The following is a 27642-nucleotide window of genomic DNA, read 5'->3' on the forward strand; positions in this document are numbered from 1 at the left end:
CCTCATTTATGTAGGACAATCTTATAATATGCATCCAGATATCCTCCAATCACACAAGCTGAAAATGTTCCACTTTAATGCAGTTCTGTAACCATATGGGAACCAATCCTGTCTGTGTTCTGTGCACATCTAAAATTCCTGCTGAATGATCTGCCCTGGGAGCAAGTTACCAGTGACCCAGGGCAGCAGTGGAAGGAGGGTGCAGGTATGTGAGAGCCCAGGGCTGGGGTGGCAGGAGCAGGGCTGCCCATGAGGGGGAGCAAGTGGGGCAATTTGCCCCGGGCCCCGCAGGGGCCCCCACAAGAATATAGTATTGTATTGTATTGTAATTTTTTTATAGAAGGGGCCCCCAAAATTGCTTTTTCCCAGGCCCCTTGAATCCTCTGGGTGGCCCTGGGCAGGAGGTGTGGGGGGGGGGCAGGAGAGAGCCCAGAGCTGGGGCAGCAGGTGGTGGGGGGGTGGGGGAGAGCCCAGGGCTGGGGCAGCAGGGGGTTGTGGCGAGGAGCCCAGGGCTGGGGTGGGGGCAGCCAACATTTTGTTTGCTTGGGGTGGAAAAAAACCTGGAGCCGGCCCTGTGCCAGGCAAATGGGGTTACTGCAGGTAGGCGGTAGCTATGTCTCCAGAGCAACAGGAATATTCCTTTTATTATGCAAGGAGCCTCTCCCCAAGAACTCCCTTTGCTTTAGCTGCCTATTCACTAACCTGCCTTAAGACAGAACATGGAGTTTAAGTGTCAAGTACTAGGCTGTTGAAGGAGAGCAGTGGCTGCGCGGAGAACACAGAAGGAGCTGATGTGGGCAGTAATGGTTTGATACAAAGCCCAGTGATGTCAGCGGGAGCCTTTCCACTGAGTGCATTGGGCATTGGGTCGGGGTTTGAGAGCCTTGGCCGAGTTCTGCTCTTTGCAAGGTCAGATACCACAGGTCTTATCTAAGGCATTTCCTAAGGGCTGTGTTGTATCTCTCGAGTTCTTCAGCATCTCTAGTAGCTGAGCACCAAAAGCTTCTTCCCCTGGCAAATTGTCCCATTATCTGCTTGGTGGCAATTGGTTTTTGCTCTTGCATTGCTTAGGTTCCTTGTTCTGTAGTTTCAGTCACTGACTCCTTAAATAATTCCTCCCTCTTCATTACATTTTCTATTTTTAGACATTTTTCAGGAGCCGGTTGTTTCTGTTTTTTCTCTGTAATGTACTCGTTAGCACTGGCATTTGACTTGGTGCCGTGTGACATTTTGATGTAAAACTGTAATGATAGAACATTAGCCTGGTACACATTGACTACGGCCACATCTACGCTTGCGCGCTTACAGCGGCAGAGCTGTACCGATGCAGCTGCACCTCTGTAAGATCTTCGTGTGGCTGCTGTATGACAATTGGATAGAGCTCTGCCCTTGACAGAATTAAACCACCCCTAGTGAGTGGTTGTAGCTGTGTTGGCGGGTAAGCAACATAGCAGTGTCCACACTAGCAGTTAGATCGGTGTAACTTATGTTGCTTGAGGGGGTGTTTTTTCACACCCGTGAGCAGCATAAATTTTGCTGACATAAGTGGTAGTGTAGACTTGGCCTAAAAGCTGATTCACTGATAGGTGTCACAATGTAATTATCAATAGAGAATGGTCAATGAGTGGGTGTGTCTCCAGTGGGGTCATGCAGGGATCAGTTCTTGGTCCTACGCTATTGAACATTTTTATCAATGGCCTGGAAGAAAACATAACATCATCACTGATAAATGTAGAGGTGACAGAAAAACTAGGGGAGTGGTGAATAATGAAGAGCTCAGGTCACTGACAGAGAGCAATCTGGATCGCTTGGTAAGCTGGGCACAAGCAAACAATATGTGTTTTAATACGGCTAAATGTAAAGGTATACATCTAGGGACAAAAAATGTTGGCCATATTTACAGGAGGGGGGACTCTCACCTGGGAAGCAGTGACTCTGAAAAAAATTGGGGGGCCAATTGTGGGGGGCCATGGTGGATAATTTGCTGAACATGCCCTCCCAGTGTAACACTGTGGCCAAAAAGGCTAATGTGATTCTTGGATGTATAACGGAATTTTGAGTAGGAGTACAGAGGTTATTTTACCTCTATAATGGCACTGGTGCCACCGCTGCTGGAATCCTGTGTCCAGTTCTGATGTCCACAATTGAAGAAGAATGTTGGGAAATTGCAGAGGGTTCAGAGAAAAGTCATGAGAATGATTAGAAAACCTGCCTTATAGCAGTAGATTCAAGGACCTCAGTGTATTTAGCGTAACAAAGAGAAGGTTAAGGCGTGATTTGATCACAGTCTATATGTGCCTATTTAATGTTGACAGACCCCGGTCCTTGGTGGGTGGGATCGAAACGGGGACCTCTGTAGCTTAGTGCTAGAGCCTCTACCAAATGAGCCAGTGCCTGTTAGCTAAGGCTGTAAAGCAGACCCATTTTATCTCTCCCTTTGAGTGGTCTCGGTGCCACTAGAAGGGACAGAACACCACACCCAGGAGGTGTGTGGGTTACACCTAAACAGAGAACAAATACTTAATAATGGGCTCTTCAATCTTCAAAAGAAACCAGTAACAAGATCCATTGTCTGGAAGTTGAAGCTAGACAAATTCAGACGGGAAATAAGGCATAAATTTGTAACAGTGAAGGTCATTAAGCATTGGAACAATTTACCAAGAGTCATGGTGGAGTCTCAATCACTGGCAATTTTTATATCAAAATTGGGTGTTTTTCTAAAAGCTCTGCTTTAGGAATTATTTTTGGGGCAGTTTTCTGGCCTGTATTTTATAGGAAGTCAACCTAGATGTTTTTTAATAGGGAGATATACCTATCTCATAGAGCTGGAAGGGACCCTAAAAGGTCATTAAGTCTAGCCTGCTGCCTTTTACTAGACAGGACCAAGTACTGATTTTGCCTAGACCCCTAAATGGCCCCTTCAAAGGCTGAACTTACAACCCTGGGTTTAAACAGGCCAATGCTCAAACCACTGAGCTATCCCTCTCTCTCATGTTGGTACTGATATTATGAATCTGTGAATCTAGTACAGACATTGTTGTATCTATTACAGGAGGAGGCAGAAGCCACAGTTATGATTCAGGACCCATTTTGCCAGCTTACTAACATTAAAAACCAGTCCCTGCCCTGGAGAGTTTACAGTATAAAGTAAGACACATTCTAATAAGTGGGTTGAACACGATTGGATTGGGGCTGGGTTAGGGTTACTGTGTTAGGAATGCAGATTAGCCACAGAGCAATTGGACAGTTTCAAATCAAAGGACACTTACAAAATGCACCTATAAATATATCAGAAACATTAAGATCAGTAATTGCTATGGGCAGAAACACAACAGCGTTGTAAATTTTACCTAGCTATTCAACATGAGTATTTGGAATTATGGATTATGTATTCAGCAGGTGACAGGAATGGGGATTAGAATCACAGAATATTAGGGTTCGAAGGGACCTCAGGAGGTCATCTAGTCCAATCCCCTGCTCAAAGCAGGATGAACACCAACTGAATCATCCCCGCTAGGGCTTTGTCAAGACAGGTCTTAAAAAGCTCTATTTATGAAGATTCTACCACCTCCCTAGGTAATCCATTCCAGTGCTACACCACCCTCGTAGTGAAATAATGTTTCCTAATACCAACCTAGACCTCCCCCACTGCAACTTGAGACCATTTCTTCTTGTTCTGTCATCTGCCACCACTGAGAACAGCTGAGCTCTATCCTCTTTGGAACCCCCTTTCAAGTAGTTGAAAGCTGCTATCAAATCTTCCCTCACCCTTTCCTTCTGCAGACTAAACAATCCCAGTTCCCTCAGGCTCTCCTCATAAGTCCTGTGCCCCAGCCCCCTAATCATTTTCGTTGCCCTCTGCTGGACTCTCTCCAGTTTGTCCTCATCCCTTCTGTAGTGGAGGGACCAAAACTGGACGCAATACTCCAGGTGTGGCCTCACCAGTGCCGAATAGAGGGGAATAATCACTTCCTTGATCTGCTGGCAATGCTCCTACTAGTGCAGCCCAATATGCCATTAGCCTTCTTGGCAAGAAAGGCCCATTGTAAACCAGGAACAAATAACATTCCTTCAAGCCTCTAACATGGGGTGTGTTTTCCTTTTGCAGCTCACTCGCTAGTCTGCTTCACCTGTAAGGATGCGTCCTCTAATTGGGGTTGTCTGGCATCAACTATATTTGCAAGTGGTGAAAACTACTGTGTGACCACATATCTTGGTGCAGGAATTGGGAAGTTTGGGCATGTTCTGCTTATTGTCTTTCCATAGCTCTTTCCCAGATGACATCCTGCCCCAGCTCCAGATCCCTGGGTTTTCCTTCCTCCTTCTGCTGGAATGATGGGACATTGCTGATGTGGAACTGGGAAATCACTCCTTGAAAGCGAATGGCAGGAGAACTTTGCTGGGACGCACTAAGGGTCATGGGAGCTCCGGTGCTCATTATTGAGGTTTGCACATGAGTGAATGAGTGATATGAGGGCAGTGCAGGCAATGGGGGCTCCATATCCACCCTTCATCATTGGCTGAAGTCCTGAAATGCAGCTCTATATAGCCCAGTCCTGCAGCTGCTCCCCAGCCATGCGATGGTTTAAGCACCAAACATCTCACGTGCTGGTGCAAGGTCCCATTATTGGCATGTGCAAGTGAGAGAATTTGCACGCTCCAATCCCAGTGCCTGGCTGGTTGTGCATGCACAGAAGGAGGCTGGGTTGAAGCTTTTTGAGGTCTATTTGTGTCTGCTGCTTAATAAGCTGTGCTGTGACCTAACTACTACCAGCTCTTTAAAGCTCTGAGGCTCAAAAGCAAAAGACGGGACAGTGTGACAAACTGGAATGAATTCTCAGGGTTCTTTGGCTGTTCCCAAATCGTGGCCAGAAATCTGAAGGGGATGTTCCCAGATGGTTACAAACGGGTCTGTAACTGCGAGGAAGAGACTAGTGCTGTTTTCAGGTTATACAATAGCAGTAGTGACTTCTAATTGCTGGGCACTAACTGGCAGACCTAAGCTACATCAGTGCAATTATCTCCTTTGCAGAGCTAAGGAGCTCCTGTCCGAACTCCGGGAAACAATTTAATCTTGAATCTCTTTCTCTTATTTCTTTTTCTGGTTCAGGCGGACATTCCGGGCAGAGCATCTCCAAGGGATGTGCTTCAGTTTGCCCCAGCGGTGGGATAAACATAGGGATAGCATCCGCCTCTGTTTTCTGCTGCAGTTCTTTCTTGTGCAACACCAGTGGGGCCAGCAGCGTCAAAGTCACCTATTTGGTGCTGGCTATGGCGATCTTGGCCACCTTCATCTATATCAGGGCTGGACTGTGATCGGGCCAGAAAAAAAGAACTTGAAGACCTGAAGAACCTGCTCAGGCTTCTCCAGTGAGACACCAGACCCCGCTTTGTGCAAACCTATACTGAGGTTATCGATGGTGCCCTTTCTTCATATCCCATTAGACAATACCTGCCCTCTTCCCGTACACAAGGAAACTCTGCTGCTGTCACTGGGTGCCCCTCTGTGCCTCTTAGCAAATCTGGATTGCTGCTGTTATACAGACAAAACTACACAGGATCTTTTCAGGGGGAAAGAAAAAGATGCCACATTTATCATGCTAACAGTTTGATTTATGATCAATAACTAATATCTTAAGCCTTATACACCCACATTATACCTAATACCTATACACACACATACACATTATCAGATGTTCTGCAGCTGCTGCATAGTTACCAGTCCTGAACATTGCTTGAGTTCGTGGCTTGATTTTGCAGCTTGGGTTCATAGCTTGTGGAGGCTAACTGGCCAGGAAAGCCGGGCACAAGGAAGGGTTGGGTCTCTGTTGGGCATGCACCAATGCCCTTCCACGTTGGCAGCAGAAAGTTACCCTCCAAAGTCTTTCATCTTACCCATCCTTTTTGTAGGCTTTAGTTTGAATCCAGAGTTTATGGGTCTTGCTGTGTCCTCTGGGTTTGGTGATTGATCACCCGTCAATTGCAGGCGTGACTTTCAGCCTTGGACCTGGCTTTGATCTTCCTTCTATTGTACCTTTTCTTTTTAGGGTGGACTCTTCTTATTTTTTTAGGGTTTTGGTCTGCATCTTCAGCCATTGGTGTTTGAACTCTATTTCATCAGGACAGGCTGGGGCTGGAGGTTGATTCCTTCATCCATCCATACTTCATTCACACATCTAAACTAAACTATTAAGATTACAGCAGGGTTTGCAAAAATGAAGGTTGGAGGAAGCTTTTACAAAATGGAGTAAGTGTTTTAAAATGGGGTTTGAATTAGAATATGGCAAACAGTGAACAGAAGTTACAATATAGACAAGAGTAGTGGATGGCAAACAGTGAACAGAAGTGACAATGTAGGCAAGTGTCTGAATGGTGAACAGAAGTTATAATATTGAGATACTAAAACAGTGCAAGTCTCAGTGACTTAGGGTATGGCTAAACTTGCAGCTGTACAGCGCTGCCACGGAAGCGCTCTCGTGGCAGCGCTTTGAAGTGCGAGTGTGGTCGCGGCACCAGCACTGGGAGAGAGCTCTCCCAGCGCTGCAGGTACTCCACCTCCCCATGGGGATTAGTTTACAGCGCTGGGAGCGCAGTGTTTACACTGGCGCTTTGCAGCACTGTAACTTGCTGCACTCAGGGGAGTGTTTTTTCACACCCCTGAGCGAGAAAGTTGCAGCGCTGTAAAGCGCCAGTGTAGCCAAGGCCTTAAGCATGAACTGGACTGATAGTGAAACTTACAAAGGCAGCCGGCTGAACAACTGTGGCTCTTAACAAGCATTTTAATTATTAGCCAGTTATTGTGGTAACCGGTTTTATGAATGTATGTTGTTTCATTCATAAAACTTTACTTATGAAGTTACATTAACAAAGTGAACAATTAAAAACAATTTCATTCATCAGTTCTACACAGCACAATGTGAGAGGGAACGCAGGCTGCTGGGTCAGAGATTGAACAGTACCTCAGTTCCAGGTGGCACCCCAGGGGGAACTTGCCACAGAATGATTTTGAAAATTTTTGCTCCTATGAACAATTACACTGCTCTACAGCCAAAATGCTTCTGAAATAAATGTAGTCCAACTTTACTAATTCTGGGTCACTGAGAATGAAAATGATGCTTAAAATTGTTGATTGGCTCTAGTTTTCAAGATATGCTATTGAGTCAGTATATACGACCCTTGACTTGGGAATGGTGGAGGATAAGTGAGTTATAAAGGGAAGGGATCTCAATTTAAACCAGAAATGACTAAAATACATCTCTGACTGGATCTATGAATAAATCTATGACTGGGTTTGGACAGTACTTGCTTTTTAGGCAAAACAATGAATGATGCAATCTGAAGCTGGTATTGCGTCATACATGATACGAATTGCATCATGTTATTCCTAGAAGTCATAGATGATGCAATCATAACGAAGCTTACATCAGAGCTTCAAAGATATACCTAGACTTTACTAAGGCATTTGATATGGTCTCCCATGATATTCTTATAGATAAACTAGGAAAGTACAATTTTGATGGGGCTACTATAGGGTGGGTGCATAACTGGCTGGATAACCGTACTCAGAGAGTAGTTGTTAATGGCTCCCAATCCTGCTGGAAAGGTATAACAAGTGGAGTTCTGCAGGGGTCTGTTTTGGGACCGGTTCTGTTCAATATCTTCATCAACGATTTAGATGTTGGCGTAGAAACTAAGCTTATTAAGTTTGCGGACGATTCCAAACTGGGAGGGATTGCAACTGCTTTGGAGGACAGGGTCAAAATTCAAAATGATCTGGACAAATTGGAGAAATGGTCTGAGGTAAACAGGATGAAGTTCAATAAAGATAAATGCAAAGTGCTCCACTTAGGAAGGAACAATCAGTTTCACACATACAGAATGGGAAGAGACTGTCTAGGAAGGAGTATGGCAGAAAGAGATCTAGGGGTCATAGTAGACCACAAGCTTAATATGAGTCAACAGTGTGATACTGTTGCAAAAAAAGCAAACGTGATTCTGGGATGCATTAACAGGTGTGTTGTAAACAAGACACGAGAAGTCATTCTTCCGCTTTACTCTGCGCTGGTTAGGCCTCAACTGGAGTATTGTGTCCAGTTCTGGGCACCGCATTTCAAGAACGATGTGGAGAAATTGGAGAGGGTCCAGAGAAGAGCAACGAGAATGATTAAAGGTCTTGAGAACATGACCTATGAAGGAAGGCTGAAGGAATGGGGTTTGTTTAGTTTGGAAAAGAGAAGACTGAGAGGGGACATGATAGCAGTTCTCAGGTATCTAAGAGGGTGTCATCAGGAGGAGGGAGAAAACTTGTTCACCTTAGCCTCCAATGATAGAACAAGAAGCAATGGGCTTAAACTGCAGCAAGGGAGATTTAGGTTGGACATTAGGAAAAAGTTCCTAACTGTCAGGGTAGTTAAACACTGGAATAGATTGCCTAGGGAAGTTGTGGAATCTCCATCTCTGGAGATATTTAAGAGTAGGTTAGATAAATGTCTATTAGGGATGGTCTAGACAATATTTGGTCCTGCCATGAGGGCAGGGGACTGGACTCGATGACCTCTCGAGGTCCCTTCCAGTCCTAGAGTCTATGAATCTATGAATCACTCTACTGAACAAATTGCCCTATATCAGCTCTAGAAATCATACAGTGTCGTGCTCTCTTATTTGTCAGTATTTGATTTTGCAAAGGGACACATTTCTGTTTAGCCAAAGTGAGCAGAGATGCCTCGTACTTGTGTGAACAGTGCAGATAACTTCTGCTATGTTTGTGGTGAAGTGACTTTTGCATCACAAAAGCGCAGTCTAACCACTATGGTTAAGAAAGCCTATCACCTTTATTTTGGCTGCAAAATTGGAGATCAGGACAAGAGGTGGGCCCCACACATATGCTGCAACACTTGTGCAACAAATCTTGGCCAGTGGTTGAACAGGAAAAGGAAATCTATGCCTTTTGCAGTGCTAGTGATTTGGAGAGAGCCAACAGATCATACCAGCAATTGTTACTTCTGCATGGTGCCTCCAGTTGGGAAAGGTGTGTCAAAGAAGAATAAGTGGACTGTGCATTATCCAAACATTCCATCAGCTATACGCCCAGTACCCCACAGAGAAGGACTTCCGGTTCCTGATGCACCAGAATCATTCTCACTTGAGTCAGACGAGGAAGAGGAAGAGGATGAAACTTCTGGTCCTGAACCTTCAATGTCACAGGACCCACATTTTCTCCCATCCTCCTCCTCTGAACCACACCTCATAACCCAAGGTGAACTGAATGACCTTGTCAGGGATTTGGAACTACCCAAGAGTAAGGCAGAGCTATTGGGCTCCAGACTACAGCAGTGGAATCTCCTGGCAGGCTATCAGGGCAAATGGAGCCCATCAGTGCTTGCAGACTATTTCTGGACAGTGACAAGAGATGCTCCATTTAATGAATACAAGAGACAAGCCAAGAAGCGCCGAGTAGATACTGAATAGGACTAAACTATGTACATAATAGTTTTCTGCCTTTTGTTTCATAATAATTTTTATTTCTATAACCCTTTTGCTGGTTTTTAAAGTGTTACATAAACCGGACAGGTGAAATATTATCATGTAAAGCAACCATAAACACATGAAAAGACCTAGGTTTACAATTTATGATTAAAACTCTACTATCTACACAATATACATAGACATAAAATGTAAAAACTTAAATATCTTAGAAACAGTAGCCAATCAGTTGTTTTAATTGTCATATTTGAATTCAGCACATCAAAATACATAATAAATAGCACATTTTATCTCTGAAGCAGACGACTTCTCAAAAATTGTAGACCAGTGTTACCTTCCAAAGGAGCTAACACACTTTGCTAAAGGAGTCAAACTGATTAGCTGCCTTTGAAGATTTGAAGGATTTGTCCTCAGAAATGTCATCCAAGCCCTCTGTTTTGAAAGATGCATGTGATGAAGCATCAACATTCAATAGTGCCTGTAAAATAGCCAAGATACTGCCCCCAAAATGTCAAGGTTCGATAGTCATGGAGCACTTGCTCATTGACACTTTGGAATGCTGGTCCCAATCAGTGGTCTCAGATTCATCTAGGGTGACCAGATGTCCCGATTTCATAGGGACAGTCCTGATTTTAGGGTCTTTTTCTTATAGAGGCTCCTATTACCCCCAATCACCATCCTGATTTTTCACATTTGCTGTCTGGTCATGTTAGATTCATCATGAACTGACTGATGAAACCAAGGGTGAATTGCAAAGGAGATTATCTGAGAGGAAGTTTTACAAAAGCTTGCCAGCAATCTATTCCAACAGCTCTCCAGACGTCTTGACACTGAAATCACTGTGTGCTTTGATTGACTTGCGTGGATTAGATATAGAGAAATTGAAAGTTGAAAAGGCTGGATTTAAGCCACTGATAAATAAGAGACATTGCAAAGAATGTGATGAAGGTCTAGGTGCTGGCAAGGAATTAAAGAAGGTGTTCCCGTGTAGATTTGAAATGTTTATAGTGGTCTTATTGTTTGGAGCATTAACTGCAGCATATGAGAATTCCTTGTCTTGTCACAGGTCCTTATGCATGGCAGACTCTTCCCTGAACTGATTTGTGAGGCTGCAGCATCTCCACTTCCATACCCATTGCTACCACAGCACCTAAAATACACTAGCCAGCTTGCAATGGCTTGGCTGAGAGGTGGCTGGCAGCTCCGGCAGAGACAACAGCTCTCAATCCCCAAGCCTGCCCATACGTCACCCCAAGCCAACATCACTTGTGACCAGCCACCAAAATGTGGGACATCTGGTTTTTGTTGCATGTTGTGCTGTGATTGATTACGATGGTTATTAACTATGAACCCTATTGTTAGGGATGTTTACTCAGTCTGTCAAACAAATAGGTCAGCAAGAGTCATGCCCAATGGTGAAATCAGGAGTCAGGACCAAGACTTAGAGCAGTAACCAGGAATTGGAGCCCAGGATCAAAGACGGATTAATTGGAGTGACACAAAGAAGGAAGGAGAAGCTGCTGGGCATAATAGCCAGTCTGCTGACTCTTGCCTCCAGTGGGGCAGGGTAGCCAATCAGGCAGCCGACTACAAGCCAGCTCATGTGCTCATTATGTTGCCCAGAGAATGGCCCTGCTGCAGGCCCTGGGTCAGTCAGTGACAGAAAGGAGGAAGGTCCTAACTGAGAGGCTTGGGGATTTTGGGAGAGGGTCCTTGCCAGGGGTATCGGGTGGAGGGAGGTGTAGAGAAAGAGGAGTGGTCCCTGCTTCTTCTGCCCCCAAATTGTACTAATGCCTGCCCTGCCCCCAATGCAAGGAGTGCTGCTGCCGCCACCCCCAAGTCAATTCAGTGGGATGAGGCAGACCCTACCCGAGGGCTCTTCTATTGCTGCGGCTGCCCTTGCCCCCATTAGCAGCTCCTCCAGCATCATCCCTGTGCCCTGACTGGGGTCCCTGGGTGCTACCATAATTTAAATCTTAAATAGCTCACCCAAGAAGCTACATTAAAGTTGCAAAGTCAAGCACTCGAAAACTAGCAAATGGCAGGTAGGGTTTGGTTGCTCTAGCAACTTAATTCTGCCCCTGTGTGTCCAGCCGTGGATGTACTGAATGAGGCACTTGTCCTGTGGGGAAAAGCCCCGGGGTGCCAGTAGCATGCCAGGTGGGCTGTGACTTGGAGGCAAGCAGTGTAGGTGCTGCAGCTGCTGGGCTGTATAGGGACTAACCCTGGTGGGCATAGGCACTGACTCCGTGGGTGCTCCGGGGCTGGAAAAAAATTGATGGGTGCTCAGCGTCAACCGGCAGCTCCCTATGGCTCCACCCCACCCCCGCTCACCTCTGCCTCCTCCACGAGCGTGCCCCCACGTCCTGCTTCTCCCCGCTCCTTTCCTCCCTCCCAGCGCTTGTGCCAGAAAGCAGCTGGCTCGTGGGGCAGCGAGGGATGGGGGAGGAGGGAGAACACAGTGCACTGGGGGAAGAGGCGGGGCTGGGGTGGGAATTTGGGGAAGGGATCCAATAGGGGCAGGGAGGGGGCGGAGTTAGGGTGGGGACTTTGAGGATGGGTTTGGAATGGGGTTGGGGCCAGGGCTGGGATGGGATGGAGTTGGGGTGGGTCCAGGGGCAGGGAAAGGGGTGGGGGCACGGGCACCCACTGGCAAAGTTGGTGCCTATGCTGGTGGGTCCGAATAACTACCCTGAGGGATGTTTAAGGGAAAGGATATTTTACTAGGCCTGGCAGGAAAGGGAAGGTTGCAAATACCCGTTGTGATGTTACAGTTCACCGTGAGCAAGAGCAGTTCTTGTCTGAGTCCCTTGAACAGTCCACTCGACTCAGGTCTCTTCAGACCTAATGCATAATAAAAATAATATATGGAGATATACCTATCTCATAGAACTAGAAAGAACCCTGAAAGGTCATTGAGTCCAGCCTCCTGCCTTCACTAGCAGAACCAAGTAGTGATTTTGCCCCAGATGCCTAAGTGGCCCCCTCAAGGATTGATCTCACAACTCTAGGTTTAACAGGGCAGTCTGCAACCCCCCAAGCTATCCCTCCCCTCTGCAGGCCAGCCTGTTTTCAAGCAAATAGGAGCTCCCAGGTTTCCAGGCCAGGCTCAGTGTCTCTCATTGGGGCCCCTCTGCACTGGCTCCTTGCCCAGCTGCTGCTGGTCCCCCGTAAGCCCCCCAGAGACCTGCACCGGTCTGCAATGCCCCGCACACACCTAGCTCTGCAGACAGTTCTTTGCATCCCGCTTCTCTGCAGCTCCTGGTTAGCCATGCAGCTGCTCCCTCCCAAAGGTGCCCCATCATTTTCTGCTCAGGGTCCTTCCTCCTACCTGCCCTGGAGAAAGGGAAGTGCCGTGGGGAAGGAACTGATGGGAGTTGTAGTCCCCTGACTCTGCCAGTTCGTCAGACCTAACTTTTGGGTGCTTGACTTTGCAAACTAAATAAAGGAAAGGTCATAGGAACCCATTTTAATGGACAAGCCTTAGGCAACAGAAATACAGAGGCCAGTACCACTGCCCCCGATAATTCAGCACTAAATAATGATAAAAGATGAGGGAACTGTGGAAACCTGGAACATTTTAAACCAGACTGGAGAAAGCCAAGAGAAGTATGCAGTGTCTTGGGAAGGAAATGGGTTTAAAATAGGGATTCTCACCCTGTCTGGGGTTTGACAATATCAGAATGGCCTGCAGAAACATGTCGATTTGGCTGAAACTTCGGAGAGAAACTGGCCTGACTTCCTGCCAGTTCACCCCCAGCTCCTCAGCAGCACGTCTGGAGGGAAGTGTGGGAACTGGGATTCTCCAAATCCTGGGCAGCCATCTCCCCAGGCTGCCTGCTCCCCCTTCCCCCAGTCAGCTGGCTGGCTCGTTGGTTCTCCTGACTCCCTACCTGGTGGGCTGCTCTGCTCCCTGGGGCCCCATAGAAGCTGGCTCCCCATGTGCTGCCTGGAGACTGCCAGGCTGCCTGACCTTGCTCACAGCTGACATCCCAGACAGCCAGCTTCCTGGTCTGTCCAACAACTCCCACCTGCCCTGCTCCTTGGAACCACTTGCTGCCTGTCTTCCCATCCGCCTGCCTGGAAGGCTGCCCCACTCCTTGAGCTCCCCCTTTCCCAGAGCTGCCTGCCTGCCTCCCCCTCTGTGGGGCTGCCCTGCTCCTTGGTGTCTTGGGCTGCACACCCAGCTTGGCCGATGGGGAGTCAGACAGCTGGAGGCATCAAGGAGCCAGGGCAGCCAGGTCGGGAGGTAGGCGGCCTGGGGTGCTGGTAGATCGCGGTGCTGAAGAGTGGGCGAGCCAGGCATTCTGGGGACCTGTTTTATTTTTTAAAAAACCGTTTTTAAAAGTCTGAAACACATTTGACATTTCGATCCCCTCGTCGCCACCCCCATGAGGTTTTAACTTTCATCCAGATTTGGGACAGAAAGATTTATCGCCACCTGGAACTTTTTCACAGGATGGAGTTTCTCTGTCCTGGCCAGCTCCACTGGTCACCCCCCTCCCTCTCTGCACCCAGAAGGCAGGGAGCAGGGTCCCCACCCTCTTTGCTGTTGGAACCTGGTATGGAAAAGGTTAAGAACCACCGGATAGGACAATAAAGTCGGGATTTTCCAGCGTGGTGTCTGTGGTTTATGCAGTGATTTAACCCTCTCCTCGTGCAGAAGCTCTTGGCACAGGAATGCTGTACTCCTGCATTTCCTCCCCCTCCAGACTGCGGCGGGGAAACGAAACCAAACACAACCACGTTTCCTGCAGCGCTGGATTCCGTTAAGCCCTAAGCCTCTGGCTGCTCTTGAGCTAAAATCAAAAAACCACGTGAGCAAACTCCCCTGCACACCCTGCCCAGCCATGCATCCATCTCCTGTCCCCGCCCCTCTAAGGCACAGTCTTCGCGTGAGCTGCCTTCCCAGACAACCGCGCCAAGAGCCTCATTTCTAGCCAGACCCCCAAGAAGCAGCTGGCTGATCTGCCCAGGCTGTGACGGCGGGCCGAAGATGAAGGCTTTTCTTCTCACCCTGCTTGCTGGGATTCTGTGTGTGGAGCAAGGTGAGATGCTGCTAATGATTCCTCTGTGCCTGAGAGAGAGCCAGGGAAGCAGCTAGAAATGGCAGGGGCAGAGGGGGATTTTTGCAGCACCGCTGGCAAAGATTCTGCCTTTCAGTGGGAGCTGGCACTTCTGCAAACCTCCTTTTGCAGCCAGCCGCTTGGGAGTGCGAAGCAATGGCTGGTGCCTTGGCTGTCTTTTGAGCACTAGCTTGTGTGGATGTAATAAAAATGGCTCAGTGTAGGCACAGCACAGCAAGTTATCTCCATTTCATGATGTTTAGGGGGATGCAGTGCTCTGGATAGGGTGATCAGATGTCTCCATTTTATAGGGACAGTCCCGATTTTGGGGGTCTTTTTCTTATAGAGGCTCCTAAGACCTCCCCACCCCCTGTCCCGATTTTTCACATTTGCTGTCTGGTCACCACCCTAGCTCTGGATGCAAGGGAGAGCACAGCTCTGTGGATCCGAGCTCCTTCCAACAGCAGCATGTCTTGAGAGGTCGGGGGGGGGGGGGAATTAGCCCTAGAGACCTGTCTAGTCATCTCTTAAATAAATCTTTTATACCATTATCCTCGGAGCCAGGCTCTTTCATGCAGGGCGATCGGTGCTTCTCAGCATTGCTTTCTTGCAACTATAACTTTTACAACTTCTTCTACTGTAATCAGCTTCAAGGGTCTGATCATGATCCCAGATACAGTGGAGTAAATCAGGAGCAACTGCACTGAATTCAGTTAAGCCGGCGCAGTGGAACATCGGCACAAATGAGATCAGACTCAGGCCCTGCGTTCTTACAATGCTGCAGTGGAATTCCTGTAATATTGGGGGAGGGGGGCGGTGAGAGTAGTAGGTTCCAGTTGGAGGAGCCACTTGTTGATTCATAATGGAGGATAATTTTACTCCTCCAGCTCTTCCTGAGCTCATCTGGTTTTAAAAGATAAGGAGGTCTAGGGCAGTTTGATACTTGGATGAGAGACTCCCAGGGATAAAAGGTATTTGTGGAACAGGCTTTTATTTGTTTATTTATTTGCCACTAAACCTAGGAAGAACAGGCTCGCTTATTAACCAATGAATGTTCACTTGTTCAAAGATTTCCCCATTTATAGTCTCCCAGATGCTGTTGTTTTTTGATTGTCTATACAAATGTATTAACCCCTCTCTTACTGTTTACTCACATTAACATGTCACCCCAAGACCTGCACCAGGTGTCAGGATAAACTACAGCCTGAGCCCAAGGAAACTGATCAGCTCCAGCCACCTGGGTTTCTGGCTCAGAAATCAAGGACTCTTCCAATGCCATGGGGTCCATAGTAAGAAACAACTAGCTGATTTCTTGCTGCTCTTAAGATGATCTTAGCTGCCCCCTCTAGATACCCATTCTGGATCCCACACCGCAGTGTCTAAGCCCATTGTGATATCAACCAAATGGACACAGAGTGTGTTATTTTCCCAGTCCCAGTCTGTATGTGATCAAATCTAGCCCAGGGTGTGAGAGAAATCTGCTGGCCCCTGTGCCTGGACAGTAGACACCCTTTGCCAAGCAAATGGGGTTATTGCAGGTAACTTTGTCCCCAGAACGACAAGAATATTCCTTTTGCCATGCAAGGAACTTCTCCTGAGGAACTTTCTGTGCTTTAGCTGGCTACTCACTAACCTGCCTTGAAAACAGAACATGGAGTTTAAGTGCCAAGTACTGGGTGGTTGAAGGAGAGCAGTGGCTGCGCGGAGAACACAGACAGAGCTGGCGTGGGCAGTAACGGTTTGATGCAAAGCCCAGTGATGTCAGCGGGAGTCTTTCCACTGAGTCCATTGGGCATTGGGTCGGGGTGTGAGAGCCTTGGCTGAGCTGTGCTCTTTGCAAGGTCAGATTCCACAGGTCTTATCTAAGGCATTTCCTAAGGGCTGTGTTGTATCTCTGGAGTTCTTCAGCATCTCTAGTAGCTGAGCACCAAAAGCTTCTTCCCCTGGCAAATTGTCCCATTATCTGCTTGGTGGCAATTGGTTTTTGCTCTTGCATTGCTTAGGTTCCTTGTTCTGTAGTTTTTGTTACTGACTCCTTAAATAATTCCTCCCTCTTCATTACATTTTCTATTTTTAGACATTTTTCAGGAGCCCGCTGTTTCTGTTTTTCCTCTTTAGTGTACTTGTTACTACTGGTGTTTGACTTGGTGCCGTGTGACATTTTGATGTAAAACTGTAATGATAGAACATTAGCCTGGCACACATTGACTACGGCCACATCTGCCCTAGTGCGCTTACAGCGGCAGAGCTGTACCGATGCAGCTGCACCTCTGTAAGATCTTTGTGTGGCTGCTGTATGCCGACTGGATAGAGCTCTGCCCTTGACAGGATTAAATCACCCCCAGTGAGTGGTTGTAGCTGTGTTGGCGGGTGAGTGACATAGCTCTGTCCACACTAGCAGTTAGGTTTGTATAACTTATGTCACTATGGGGTGTGTTTTTTCACACCCCTGAGCAGCATAAATTTTGCCGACATAAGTGGTAATGTAGACCTGGCCTAAAAGCTGGCTAACTGCTAGTTGTCACAATGTAATTGTAAATGGGGAATCATCAACGAGTGGGTGAATCTCCAGTGTGGTCATACAGGGATCAGTTCTTGGCCCTACGCTATTTAATATATTTATCAATGACTTGGAAGAAAACAACATCATTACTGATAAATTTACAGGTGACAGAAAACTAGGGGAGTGGTGAATAATGAAGAGCTCAGGTCACTAACAGAGAGCAATCTGGATCACTTGGTAAGCTGGGCACAAGCAAACAATATGCGTTTTAATATGGCTAAATGTAAAGGTATACATCTAGGGACAAAGAACATCGGCCATATTTACAGGAGGGCGAACTCTACCCTGGGAAGCTGTGACTCTGAAAAAACTTTGGAGGACCGTGGTGGATAATCTGCTGAACATGAGCTCCCAGTGTGACACCGTGGCCGAAAGGGCTAATGTGATTCTTGGATGTATAACGGAATTTTGAGTAGGCGTACAGAGGTTATTTTACCTCTATATTTGGCACTGGTGCCACCGCTGCTGGAATCCTGTGTCCAGTTCTGATGTCCACAATTCAAGAAGGATGTTGGTAAATTGGAAAAGATTCAGGGAAGAGCCACGAGAATGATTAGGATTAGAAAACATGGCTTATAGCCAGGGGCGGCTCTAGGTATTTTGCCGCCCCAAGCAGGGCAGGCAGGCTGCCTTGGGCGGCTTGCCTGCGGGAGGTCTGCTGAAGCCGCGGGACCAGCGGACCCTCCGCAGGCATGGCGCCGAAGGCAGCCTGCCTGCTGCCCTCATGGCAACCGGCAGACCCCCCCCCCCCGTGGCTTGCTGCCCCAAGCACGCGCTTGGCGTACTGTTGCCTGGAGCCGCCCCTTCTTATAGCAGTAGACTCAAGGAGCTCTATTTATTTAGCATAACAAAGAGAAGATTAAGGGGTGATTTGATCACAGTCTGTAAGTGCCTATGCAGAGAACAAATACTTAATAATGGGCTCTTCAGTCTAGCAGAGAAAGCAATAACTATATCCAATGGCTGGAAGTTGAAGCTGGACAAATTCAGACTGGAAATAAAACATTAATGTGCAACAGTGAGGATCATTAACCATTGGAATAATTTACCAAGGGTTATCATGGAGTCTCCATCGCTGGAAAATTGTAAATCAAAATTGGGTGATTTTCTAAAAGCTCTGCTCTAGGAATTATTTTGGGGGCAGTTCTCTGGCCTGTGTTTTATAGGAGGTCAGCCTGGATGTTGACAATGATCTTATGAATCTGTGAATCTAGTACAGACATTGTTTATTGTACCTATTGTAGGATGAGGCAGAAGCCACAGTTATGATTCAAGGCCCGTTTTGCTGGCTTACAAACACATTAAAAAGCAGCCTCTGCCTTGGAGAGTTTACAGTCTAAAGTAAGACACAGTGTAATAAGTGAGTGAACACACAAGTGGATGGGGGCTGGGTTAGGGTTACTGTGCTAGGAACACAGATTAGCCACAGAGCAAGTGGACAGTTTCAAATCAAAGGACATTTTAAAAATGCACCTATAAATATATCAGAAACATTAAGATCAGTAATTGCTATGGGCAGAAACACAACCGTGTTGTAAATTGTACCTAGCTACTCAACATGAGTATTTGGAATTATGAAAAAAAAATCATTTTCACTCCTCTTAAACCATGTTTGCCAGCGTAGCTCTGGGAGAGGGAGTGGAACTGGATTTTATCCTAGCTCACACATCCTCAGAATTTGTTTAAGTGTGATCATAAAATGTTTTTTAGTGAAAGGAAGGGTGGTCTGGTTGATCGAGCCCTAGAGTAGGACTTGGGAGACCTAGGTTTAAATTCCTGTTCTGCTACAAACTTCCTGCATGCCCTTGGGCAAGTCACTTAGTCTTGTTTTGTCTCTGAGAGGGTAAATACGTTAAAGATTCTGAGGTGCTCAGATGCTATGGTAGTGAGGGGCTGTATAAGAACCTGAGCTAGATTAGTGGTGATGAGTAAACAGGAGTGATCCAGGTTAAACTTGTGGCACCGATGGTGAAAAATGCAAACGGAGCTAAGATCATCTGCCTTAGAATCACTGAGGGACTGTCAATGTGGAATCTCTGCGATGCCATTTGTACTGACTCAGAATTGAACCATCAAATTAATCCACTGATTCCTGGGCTCCTTGGAGGACTGTGCTGTCTGAGGCTGTGTCAATGGGAGGCTTTCCTCTGGGACCTGAATCAGATCTGTGGCTCTGTAATCCTGCCAGGTAGCTGCAGTTTAAACTGCTCTGCCAACTTGCTACAAAACCAGCCCCTTCCTTCAGGATCAGGCAGTGACATTTTGAGCTGATGATGCAATGCTTGAAACTATATATTTTTGCTAGGAAGTGATGGGGGTGTAGCTGTTTGAAAACTGGTCTCGGCTTGTTCTAGCTGCATTCTCCAGATCTCCCACTCATGTAGTTCAATTAGTCTCTCTTAATAAAGCATCTGTTGATCTGCTTCGACCCTGGACTCCTAGGAGCCCTAGTCCTGAACCAGACTGCGTTACGCTAGGTGCTGTATAAACACAGCACGAAGATCTTACACTCTGGGTGCTCAGTAATAATAAACAGTGACCCCCAAAGTGCACATAGCCGTTCGAGTGCAGTTGGGCCAATAAGCCAGTAATCACAATGTCTGTATTAAAAAAATGACGGAACCATCAAGAAGCACCCGCGCCTGTGTTCAGCCACTAATCAGAGCCCCAGCTTTCCTGTCTTTGCTCACTTTACTGAGGAGCATTTCAAAATCTTGCCCGTCTTTTCATCAGATGGAGGAGAACCAGAAGAGAAGGTGCTGGCTTCCTGGAGGGTCCTGGAGTCACTTGGGGGTAGGGCTAGATCAGTAGTTCCCAAACTGGGGTTTGCAAAATGTTACAGGGAATTCTCGGAGAGGGAGGGGAAATTTACCTAATGGCAGACAGAGCTGTTCCTAGGGACCCCGGGCAGCACGGGGCCAGCAGCCTGGAGCCCCTGGACTTCCAAAAGCTAGGCAGATCAAAGCAAGCATATCTGTCACACTGAGGAGGTTTAAATTTCAAGACTCCTTATAAGAAATGGAAAGGGAGGCGGATATTTTTTTGCTGTTTTTAAAATTAAATAGGCAGCTAGTATTGTTTTAAAATTATGATGAAGAACAAGTTTAAGCTTTGTTGTAATGTGCGTTGTTTGCCTGGACTGCTCAAGACCTGAATGCTTGTGTAGGAGGAACTCTTTGAGTTGGCTTCTTCAATACCTTCCTGCTGTTTCACATCTGATACTCCTTGATGAAACATAGGAGCCTTGTCTTATAACTGGCTAATTCAAAGTGATACAAGTTACGAAAGTGAGATCTTGGAAGAGTGTTGTCGTTTTCATAATGTAATAAAAATACTGTAATGATAAATAATAATTAATAATAAATAGTGTGTAATAAGCATGTCATAAAAATACATTTTATATATCCAAGATCACTGCTTTTATAATTTATACTCAGGTAAAGGAGAAAATCCCTGCAAATATTCATTGTTAGGAGGGGGTTGGCGAGACTTGACATTTTAGTGAAAGGGGTTCACAGGTTGTTAAAGTTTGGGACCCAATGGGCTAGATCAGGGTGATTGGTGGGGGAGAGCCCAGTGTTCACCACCTGTGACATGCGTGCTGTGGGGCCAGTGGCCTAATGGTGCCCCTGCTCTTATTGGAACTGTAAGGTGTTAGTGGATGTTGTAACCAAGACCAAGATCAGAGTGTGCCCTGCCCACTGCTAGGTGGTTGTGCTGAGAGAGCTGGAGAAGAGGTTCTCTGCTCCCCACCTTTGCTAGGTTAGCTGTCAACTTTAAAAAACAATGAGCAGTTGAAAGAGCACTTGACTCCCCGCCTGGCCCCACTGGAGCTGTGTGAGTAAGGCACTCCCCTATATAAGTGGAGCATGTGCTTGTAAAATCCGTGTTGCATCCTCTTCTAGTGTCTAGTTCGCAGAGGATAACAGCCCACTACTGCTTCTAGTTGGAGTTATTCCTTTCTTGCCAGTGGTCAAGGTCTGTGTTGTGCTGCTGAAAGGCATGGCTTCGAACTCTGCTGGTGACCCATGGAGGTGGAGGGATTGTTACATAAAGGTGGCAAAATCAAGCCCTGGGATGAACTTAATGCTTCAGACCTTATTCTTCCTTAACCCATTCCCTCCTTCTCTTTGTCACCCTCACACATCACTCCCTGTCCAATTTGCACTATAAACTCTTTAGGAAATGCACCGTGCTTCTCTGTTTGTTTCTGTAAAGCATCTAGCATGTTTATGGCATTGTAATAATAATAACCAAGCTTCTTTGGCAAGTCAGAATGAATTCTCTGGTCTTCCATGTGATGCCCATCAATAAATAACACATCATGTCATTCCCACTTTGTTTGTCAGAGCCAGTGTGAGCTCATATCTCGATGGCCGCCCACCATCCATTGGCACCTGTCTCTTTGCAAATTAGTCCTTATAAAATATTGGACCAGCTCTAGCCAGGAAGGAGTTGTTTCCCCCATGCATATTAGCCCAGGTGCACTGTGGATTTTTGTGCCTTCCTATGAAGCATCAGGTGATCAGAGGGGACTGAACCTAGGGTCTTGAGCCCCACACTGTAGGCCTGTATCACTCAAACTAAAGGACAACACTTGTAGCTATAAGGAGGTTGTTGAAATTGCTTGGACCAACCCACAGAGGGAGGCATGCTCACTCTCTTAGCCAGTGTCATAGAATCATAGAAATGTTGGGCTGGATGAGACCTCAAGTGGTCATCAAGTCCAGGCCCTGCACAGAGGCAAGACCAAGTAAACCTAGACCATCCCTGACTGGTGTTTGTCCAACTTGTTCTTAAAAACCTCCAATGACTGGGATTCCACCAACTCCCATGGAAGCCTGGTCTAGAGCTTAACTACCCTTGTAGTTAGAAAGTTTTTCCTAAAATCTAACCTAAATCTCCCTTGCTGTAGATTAAGCCCATTACTTCCTGTCCTACCTTCAGCGGATATGAAGAACAATTCATCACTGTCCTCTTTATAGCAGATCTTAACATGTTTGAAGACTGTGATCCCTCTCCCTCAGTCTTCTTTTCTCAAGCCTAAACATGCCTAGTTTGTCAAATGTGCAGGTTTTCTAAGCCTTTTATCATTTTTGCTGCACTGCTTTGGACTCTCTCTAATTTGTCCACGTCGTTTGGTGCCCAGAATTGAACACAGTACTCCATCTGAGGCCGCATCAGTGCCAAGTACAACAGAACAATTACCTCCTCTGTCTTATATACAACACTCCTGCTAATCCACCCCAGAATGATGTCAGCCTTTTTTGGAACTGAATCACATTGTTGACTCATATTCAATTTGTGATCCACTATAACCCCCAATTCCTTTTCAGCAGTGCTTCCACCTAGCCAGTTGTTCCCCATTGTGTTTCTGTGCGTTCGATTTTTCCTTCAGCACTGTAGTACATTGCACTTAAGCTCATTGAATTTCACTTTGTGGATGCCAGACCAATTCTTGAATTTCTCAAGGTCGTTTCGAATTCTAATTCTGCCCTCCAATGTGCTTGCAACCCCTCCCAGCTTGGCGTCATCTGCAAATGCAATAAGCATACTCTCCACTCCATTACCCAAATCATTAATGAATATTGGACAATACTGGACCCAGTACTGGCCTCTGTGATACCCTACAAAATTTGCCTTCCCGGTTTGACAGTGAACCATTGATAACAGTTGTGCACTAGTTGTGCACCCGCCTTAGAGCACCTTTCTTTACTTTCATTATGAGAATGTCATATAAGTCTGTGTCAAAATCAAGATATATTACACCTACTGCTTTGCCCCATCCAGGCTGGTAACCTTGTCAAAGAAGGAAATTAGGTTGGTTTGGCATGATTTGTTCTTGAGAAGTCCATGCTGATTTTTCCTTATTATCTTGTGTGTAACATGGCTTTGGAAAGGAATGTGCTGAGAAAGTATTTACAAATGAGTATCACAGAGGGCGTTGGGGGAACTTTTCAGAGGCCCAGCTGCCATTTCTGCCTTTAAAAATTCCCCCCTCTGTGTTTGGGTCTAATCCTGAATCCTTAATAGATGCAGAGGAAAAACTACACTGGGTTCAATGAGAGTTTGGCCTGAAGTAGCAGCTGAGAACAACAGGATATGATTCATTTTGATGCTCATTAGCAGCAGGTGATGGGGACAGGGACTGTAGACCAGGAACAAATAACATATTCTGGCAAGCCTCTAACATGGGGTGTGTTTTCCTTTTGCAGCTCACTCGCTGGTCTGCTTCACCTGTAGTGAAGCGTCCTCCAACTGGGGTTGTCTGGCACCAGCTACATGTCCCAGTGATGCAAACTACTGTGTGACCACGTACCTTGGTGCAGGAATTGGTGAGTTTGGACATGAGCTGTCTATTGTCTTTCCCTAGCGCTTTCCCAGACGATGTGCTGCTCCCGTTCCAGATCAGTGGGTTTTCTTTCCTCTATCTGCTGGAAGGGTGGGACATCGCTGATGTGGAATTGGGGAATCTCTCCTTGAAACCGAATGGCAGGAGAACTTTGCTGGGACGCACTAAGGGGGTGAGAGCCAGAGCCCCCATGCTCATTAGTTTGGTTTGCAGCTGAGTGAGTGACTTAGAGCAGGACACTGCAGGCAATGTTAGGCTTCCTGGGGGGGCTGCATATCTACCCCGCATTCAGCATTGGCTGAAGTCCTGAAATGAGGCTCTTTATAGCTCAGTCCAGCAGCCGCTCCCCAGCAGTGGGCGCTGCTACTGCTGAGGCGAGCGAGGGCTGGGAGTGAGTTCCAACCCGCTCCTCAGCGGCTCTGCCCTGGATGTGAAAGGGAAGGAGGCTGCCTGCCTGAGTGGCTGCCAGCCTTGAACGCTGCAAGGGAGCAGTTAGAAAGGGCTCAGTGGATCCTCTGCTTCTCCTCAGGGAAGCAGCCTCCTCTGCTCCGCTGCATTCTTGTGGCATCGAGCCTTCGCCCCTTTCCCTCCGGTTTGTTGGGGGGAAAAGATGGCTGCCTTTCTCCCTGGACCGCAGGGGAAAGGACGTCTCCTGCATGTGCCTGATTGCACCCAGCAGCAATTATACTGCAAGTGTAAATGCCATTGCCAACCTCTGCATTTTGAGTGGACTGTAATTAGCCGGTTCATGGGTAGGTGCACTGATATAACTTGCGATGTGCTTCAGTTAACAGAAGTAGTGCCCCAAATGTCCCGGTGCCCTACGCAGCTGTGTACTTTGCGTATGGGTAAGGACGGCCCTGATCTCATGTGCTGGTGCAAGGTTCCACTATTGGCATGTGCAAGTGAGAGAATTTGCACACTCCAATCCCAGGGCCTGGCTCGTTGTGCATGCACAGAAGGAGGCCGGGTTGAAGCCTTTTTTAGTATATTGCTGCCTGTTGCTTAATGAGCTGTGCTGTGCAGTAACTACTACCAGCTCTTTAAAGCTCTGAGGCTCGAGAGCAGGAGACAGGACTAGTCACCTCTGTGCTGCATCCCCGCAGCTCTCACTGAACTCCCAAGGCCCTGTCCCAGCATGCAGTGGGCAGAGTGTGACAATCTGGAATGGATTCTCAGGGTTCTTTGGCTGTTCCCAAATCCTGGCCAGGAATCTGAAGGGGATGTTCCCAGATGGTTACATATGGGTCTGTAACTGCTGGGAAGAGACTAGTGCTGTTTTCAGGGTATATAATAGCAGTAGTGACTTAAATCGCTGGGCACTGACTGGCAGAGCTAAGGCTTTGAGGCCATTCACTGCTGAGAAATGGCCTCCTCACCTCAGGATTGCTTAGCTACATCAGTGCAATTATCTCCTTTGCAGAGCTAAGGAGCTCCAATCTGAAATCTGGGAAACATTTTAATCTTGAATCTCTTTCTCTTATTTCTTTTTCTGGTTCAGGCGGACGTTCCGGGCAGAGTATCTCCAAGGGGTGTTCTTCAGTTTGTCCCAGTGTTGGGATAAACATTGGGATACTAGCTGCCTCTATTTCCTGCTGCAGTTCTTTCTTGTGCAACATCAGCGGGGCCACCAGTGTGAAAGTCAGCTACTCCGTGCTGGCCATGGCGATCTTGGCCAGCTTCGTCTATATCAAGGCTGGACTGTGATCGGGCCAGGACAAAGAACTTGATGCCCTGAAGAACCTGCTCAGGCTTCTCCAACAAGACACCAACCCCCCTCTGTGCAAAGCTATACTGGGGTTACCGATGGTGCCCTTTCTTCCAAACTCTCTCTAAGATCCCATTAGACAATACCTGCCCTCTTGCCATTCACAAGGAAATCTTGCTGCTTTCACTGGGTGCCCCTCTGTGCCTCCTAGCAGATCTGGATTGCTGCTCCTATGGTTTTGTGCGCAGAAGGCCTAGGAAACTCAACTGAACAGTGCAGCCCCACTTGCGCTCTTAACCCATCAGGAAATGGTGGATAATGGTGGCAGGGCGTCTGCTTTTATACCCGGAGTCCCAGTTGATGGGGCTGATTTAAAAAAAAGGTCAGGGCTCACCAGGAAATGTTTATCCCAAACCACCTCCAAAGCGGAATACTTAAACACCCCTGCCTCTTGCTACCACAGGGACATTTCCCATCCACATCATGCTAGGGATCAGCGCCAGACTGACTGCTGGGAAGGCATGATCCAAAACCAAACCTCAAATATATTCACCCCCAGTTGGATTCTGTTTTTTTACATTTTTTTAAATTCTGCTTCTTGGCTGACTTTTCTTATGTAAAACGAATGCAGTGTGAGGCATGTGAGCATCACACCTGAATAAACGCCTTCCTGTTCTTGCCTGAGCCCAGATATATTGTGTGTCTCTTTGCTCGCTGGAAAAGCAGGATGTGTGAGGTGCCTGTTAGCAAAAAGATCTCAACTCATGGGTGCAGCACAACTGCTCCTTGGGACAGCTGCTCTGTGCGTCTCATCAGTGCCATCTCACTTGTCACTTTTCATCCTAACACAGACCTTTACCTCCCATGCCTGCCCCCATCCGCCCTCCACTACGGGCCCTGAGGAACGAACACTTGAGTTGATTATTCCCCTGCTCTTCCCAGCTGTGGTAGATGTGACTTGTCCCACAGACCAGATGCTGCCTTGTATCGTTTTATTCCCCAAAAGCTCTTTCAGATTCAGTCCATATGATTGAGGCTGGACAGGATGAAGCGTGAGTCTGGTCTACCACAGATGTGTTGATGGGACTGGAGCAAACACTATGGGAGCAAAACCACTGCAGGGTCTGTCTGTACGTTAGATATTAGCATCTCTCCAATTCCTGCCTTCCATCCTCAGTGACTGGTGATGGAAAACCCTGAGGCTATATTCAAAAACAACCTTAATGAGCAAACTCCTTTACCCTCTTGTTGTCATTCCAGGGCTCCCCCATGCAGGCAGGTGTGGTGTTGCAGGCCAGCCCTTTGTTTTCCCCTCACCCAGGGTAGTGGCAAGTCCAAACTGCCTGTTAAATGCTAAAGGGCACCCCCTAGTAGAGGGTATCATTTATTAACAGGAATGCCCAGGTAGAACTTCAACAAAACTTTCACCCCAACATCCCGGCAGGTGATGAGTTCATCTTAGCCCATGTCCCCCAGCTGAGTCCCATGTTCCCCTCTACCCAGGCTCTTCCCCCGGGGTTCCCTTGGCGCCACTCTCTGCCCTGGGGTTGTGCCTCTTGCCCCTCCTGGAGTAACATCCTCCTGTGGAGCCAGGGGGTCGGGGAAGACTGTCCGCTGTGATCCTTCTCCAGGGAAAGCAGGTGATCCAGGTGAGGTTGGGTTACCACCGTCTGAGAGCAGGTCCCTTTGGGTGCCTCAGACTGCAGACCTCTATCTATGAGGTGCCTGTCTCCTGAGCTCCTCTGAGAGGCTCGCTGTCCCAATGGGTTCCCCAGAGAGCCCTGCTCAGCTATCTGGCTCAGGTTTCTCCTGTGAGCTGCCCTCTGCTCCACAGGATCCTCCCATCTCCCATTGGAGCTGCCCTCTAACTGCGCATGGGTAACCTTTATTAATCAGCCACTCGGGGCAGCAACTTACCCCTGGCTCCGGGGCCTTCATAACGCAGTCAGGGGCAGACTGGGCCCTGGCTCCCCATAAAGAGCAGCTAACCCCATGACACCCTTTGATCCAATTCCCCTTGCATCTTACAATGTAACGGGCCTGATCCTTCCTCGAATGGGTCAGAGTCTTCAGGATCGGGCCCTGGATAGGAAAGGAACAAAGAAGGGATAAATGGAGGCTGGTGTCAGGCAGTTTGTGCACTGCTGTCATTTCAGACTTTGGGGTTTCTGGAAGTTGGCCACTGAGGCACCCCCAGAATACAGGCCCTTGGTTGCATGGGCCCATCCCCACTGGTGTGACTCTGTCCCTGCTGCTGTGACCTCCCATGCACAGAGCATGCAAGGTCATGCTGCACGGAGGACACCATTTTGCAGGGTGTGCCACCCCACCTCCATTGGCGTGACTTCACACACGGTGCATGCAAGGTCATGTCACATGGAGGATGCCATTTTTCAGAGTGATACTGATGCAAGCAGATCTCCTTCCCCGCGGTTTGCAGGGGGGTTCGGGGAACGCAACAGCACACTGT

General features: G+C 47.4%; 1 protein-coding gene and 1 long non-coding RNA gene across 2 annotated transcripts; both read left to right on the forward strand.

The window, feature by feature from the left end:
• The first annotated feature begins 4270 nt into the window (after positions 1-4270).
• LOC115647150 lies at positions 4271-5370 on the forward strand. Its single transcript, XR_003999224.1, has 2 exons — positions 4271-4445; positions 5111-5370. It is a non-coding gene; the product is annotated as an uncharacterized LOC115647150 (long non-coding RNA).
• Positions 5371-14342: 8972 nt separating this feature from the next.
• Positions 14343-25856, forward strand: LOC115647149 (lymphocyte antigen 6E-like). Its single transcript, XM_030553910.1, has 3 exons — positions 14343-14531; positions 23328-23447; positions 24966-25856. Exons 1-3 carry the CDS (start codon positions 14480-14482, stop codon positions 25169-25171), a joined length of 378 nt encoding a protein of 125 aa, XP_030409770.1. The 5' UTR covers positions 14343-14479; the 3' UTR covers positions 25172-25856.
• The last annotated feature ends 1786 nt before the right edge of the window (positions 25857-27642 follow it).

This window comes from Gopherus evgoodei, chromosome 2, assembly GCF_007399415.2.
Source record: "Gopherus evgoodei ecotype Sinaloan lineage chromosome 2, rGopEvg1_v1.p, whole genome shotgun sequence".
Lineage (NCBI taxonomy): Eukaryota > Metazoa > Chordata > Testudines > Testudinidae > Gopherus > Gopherus evgoodei.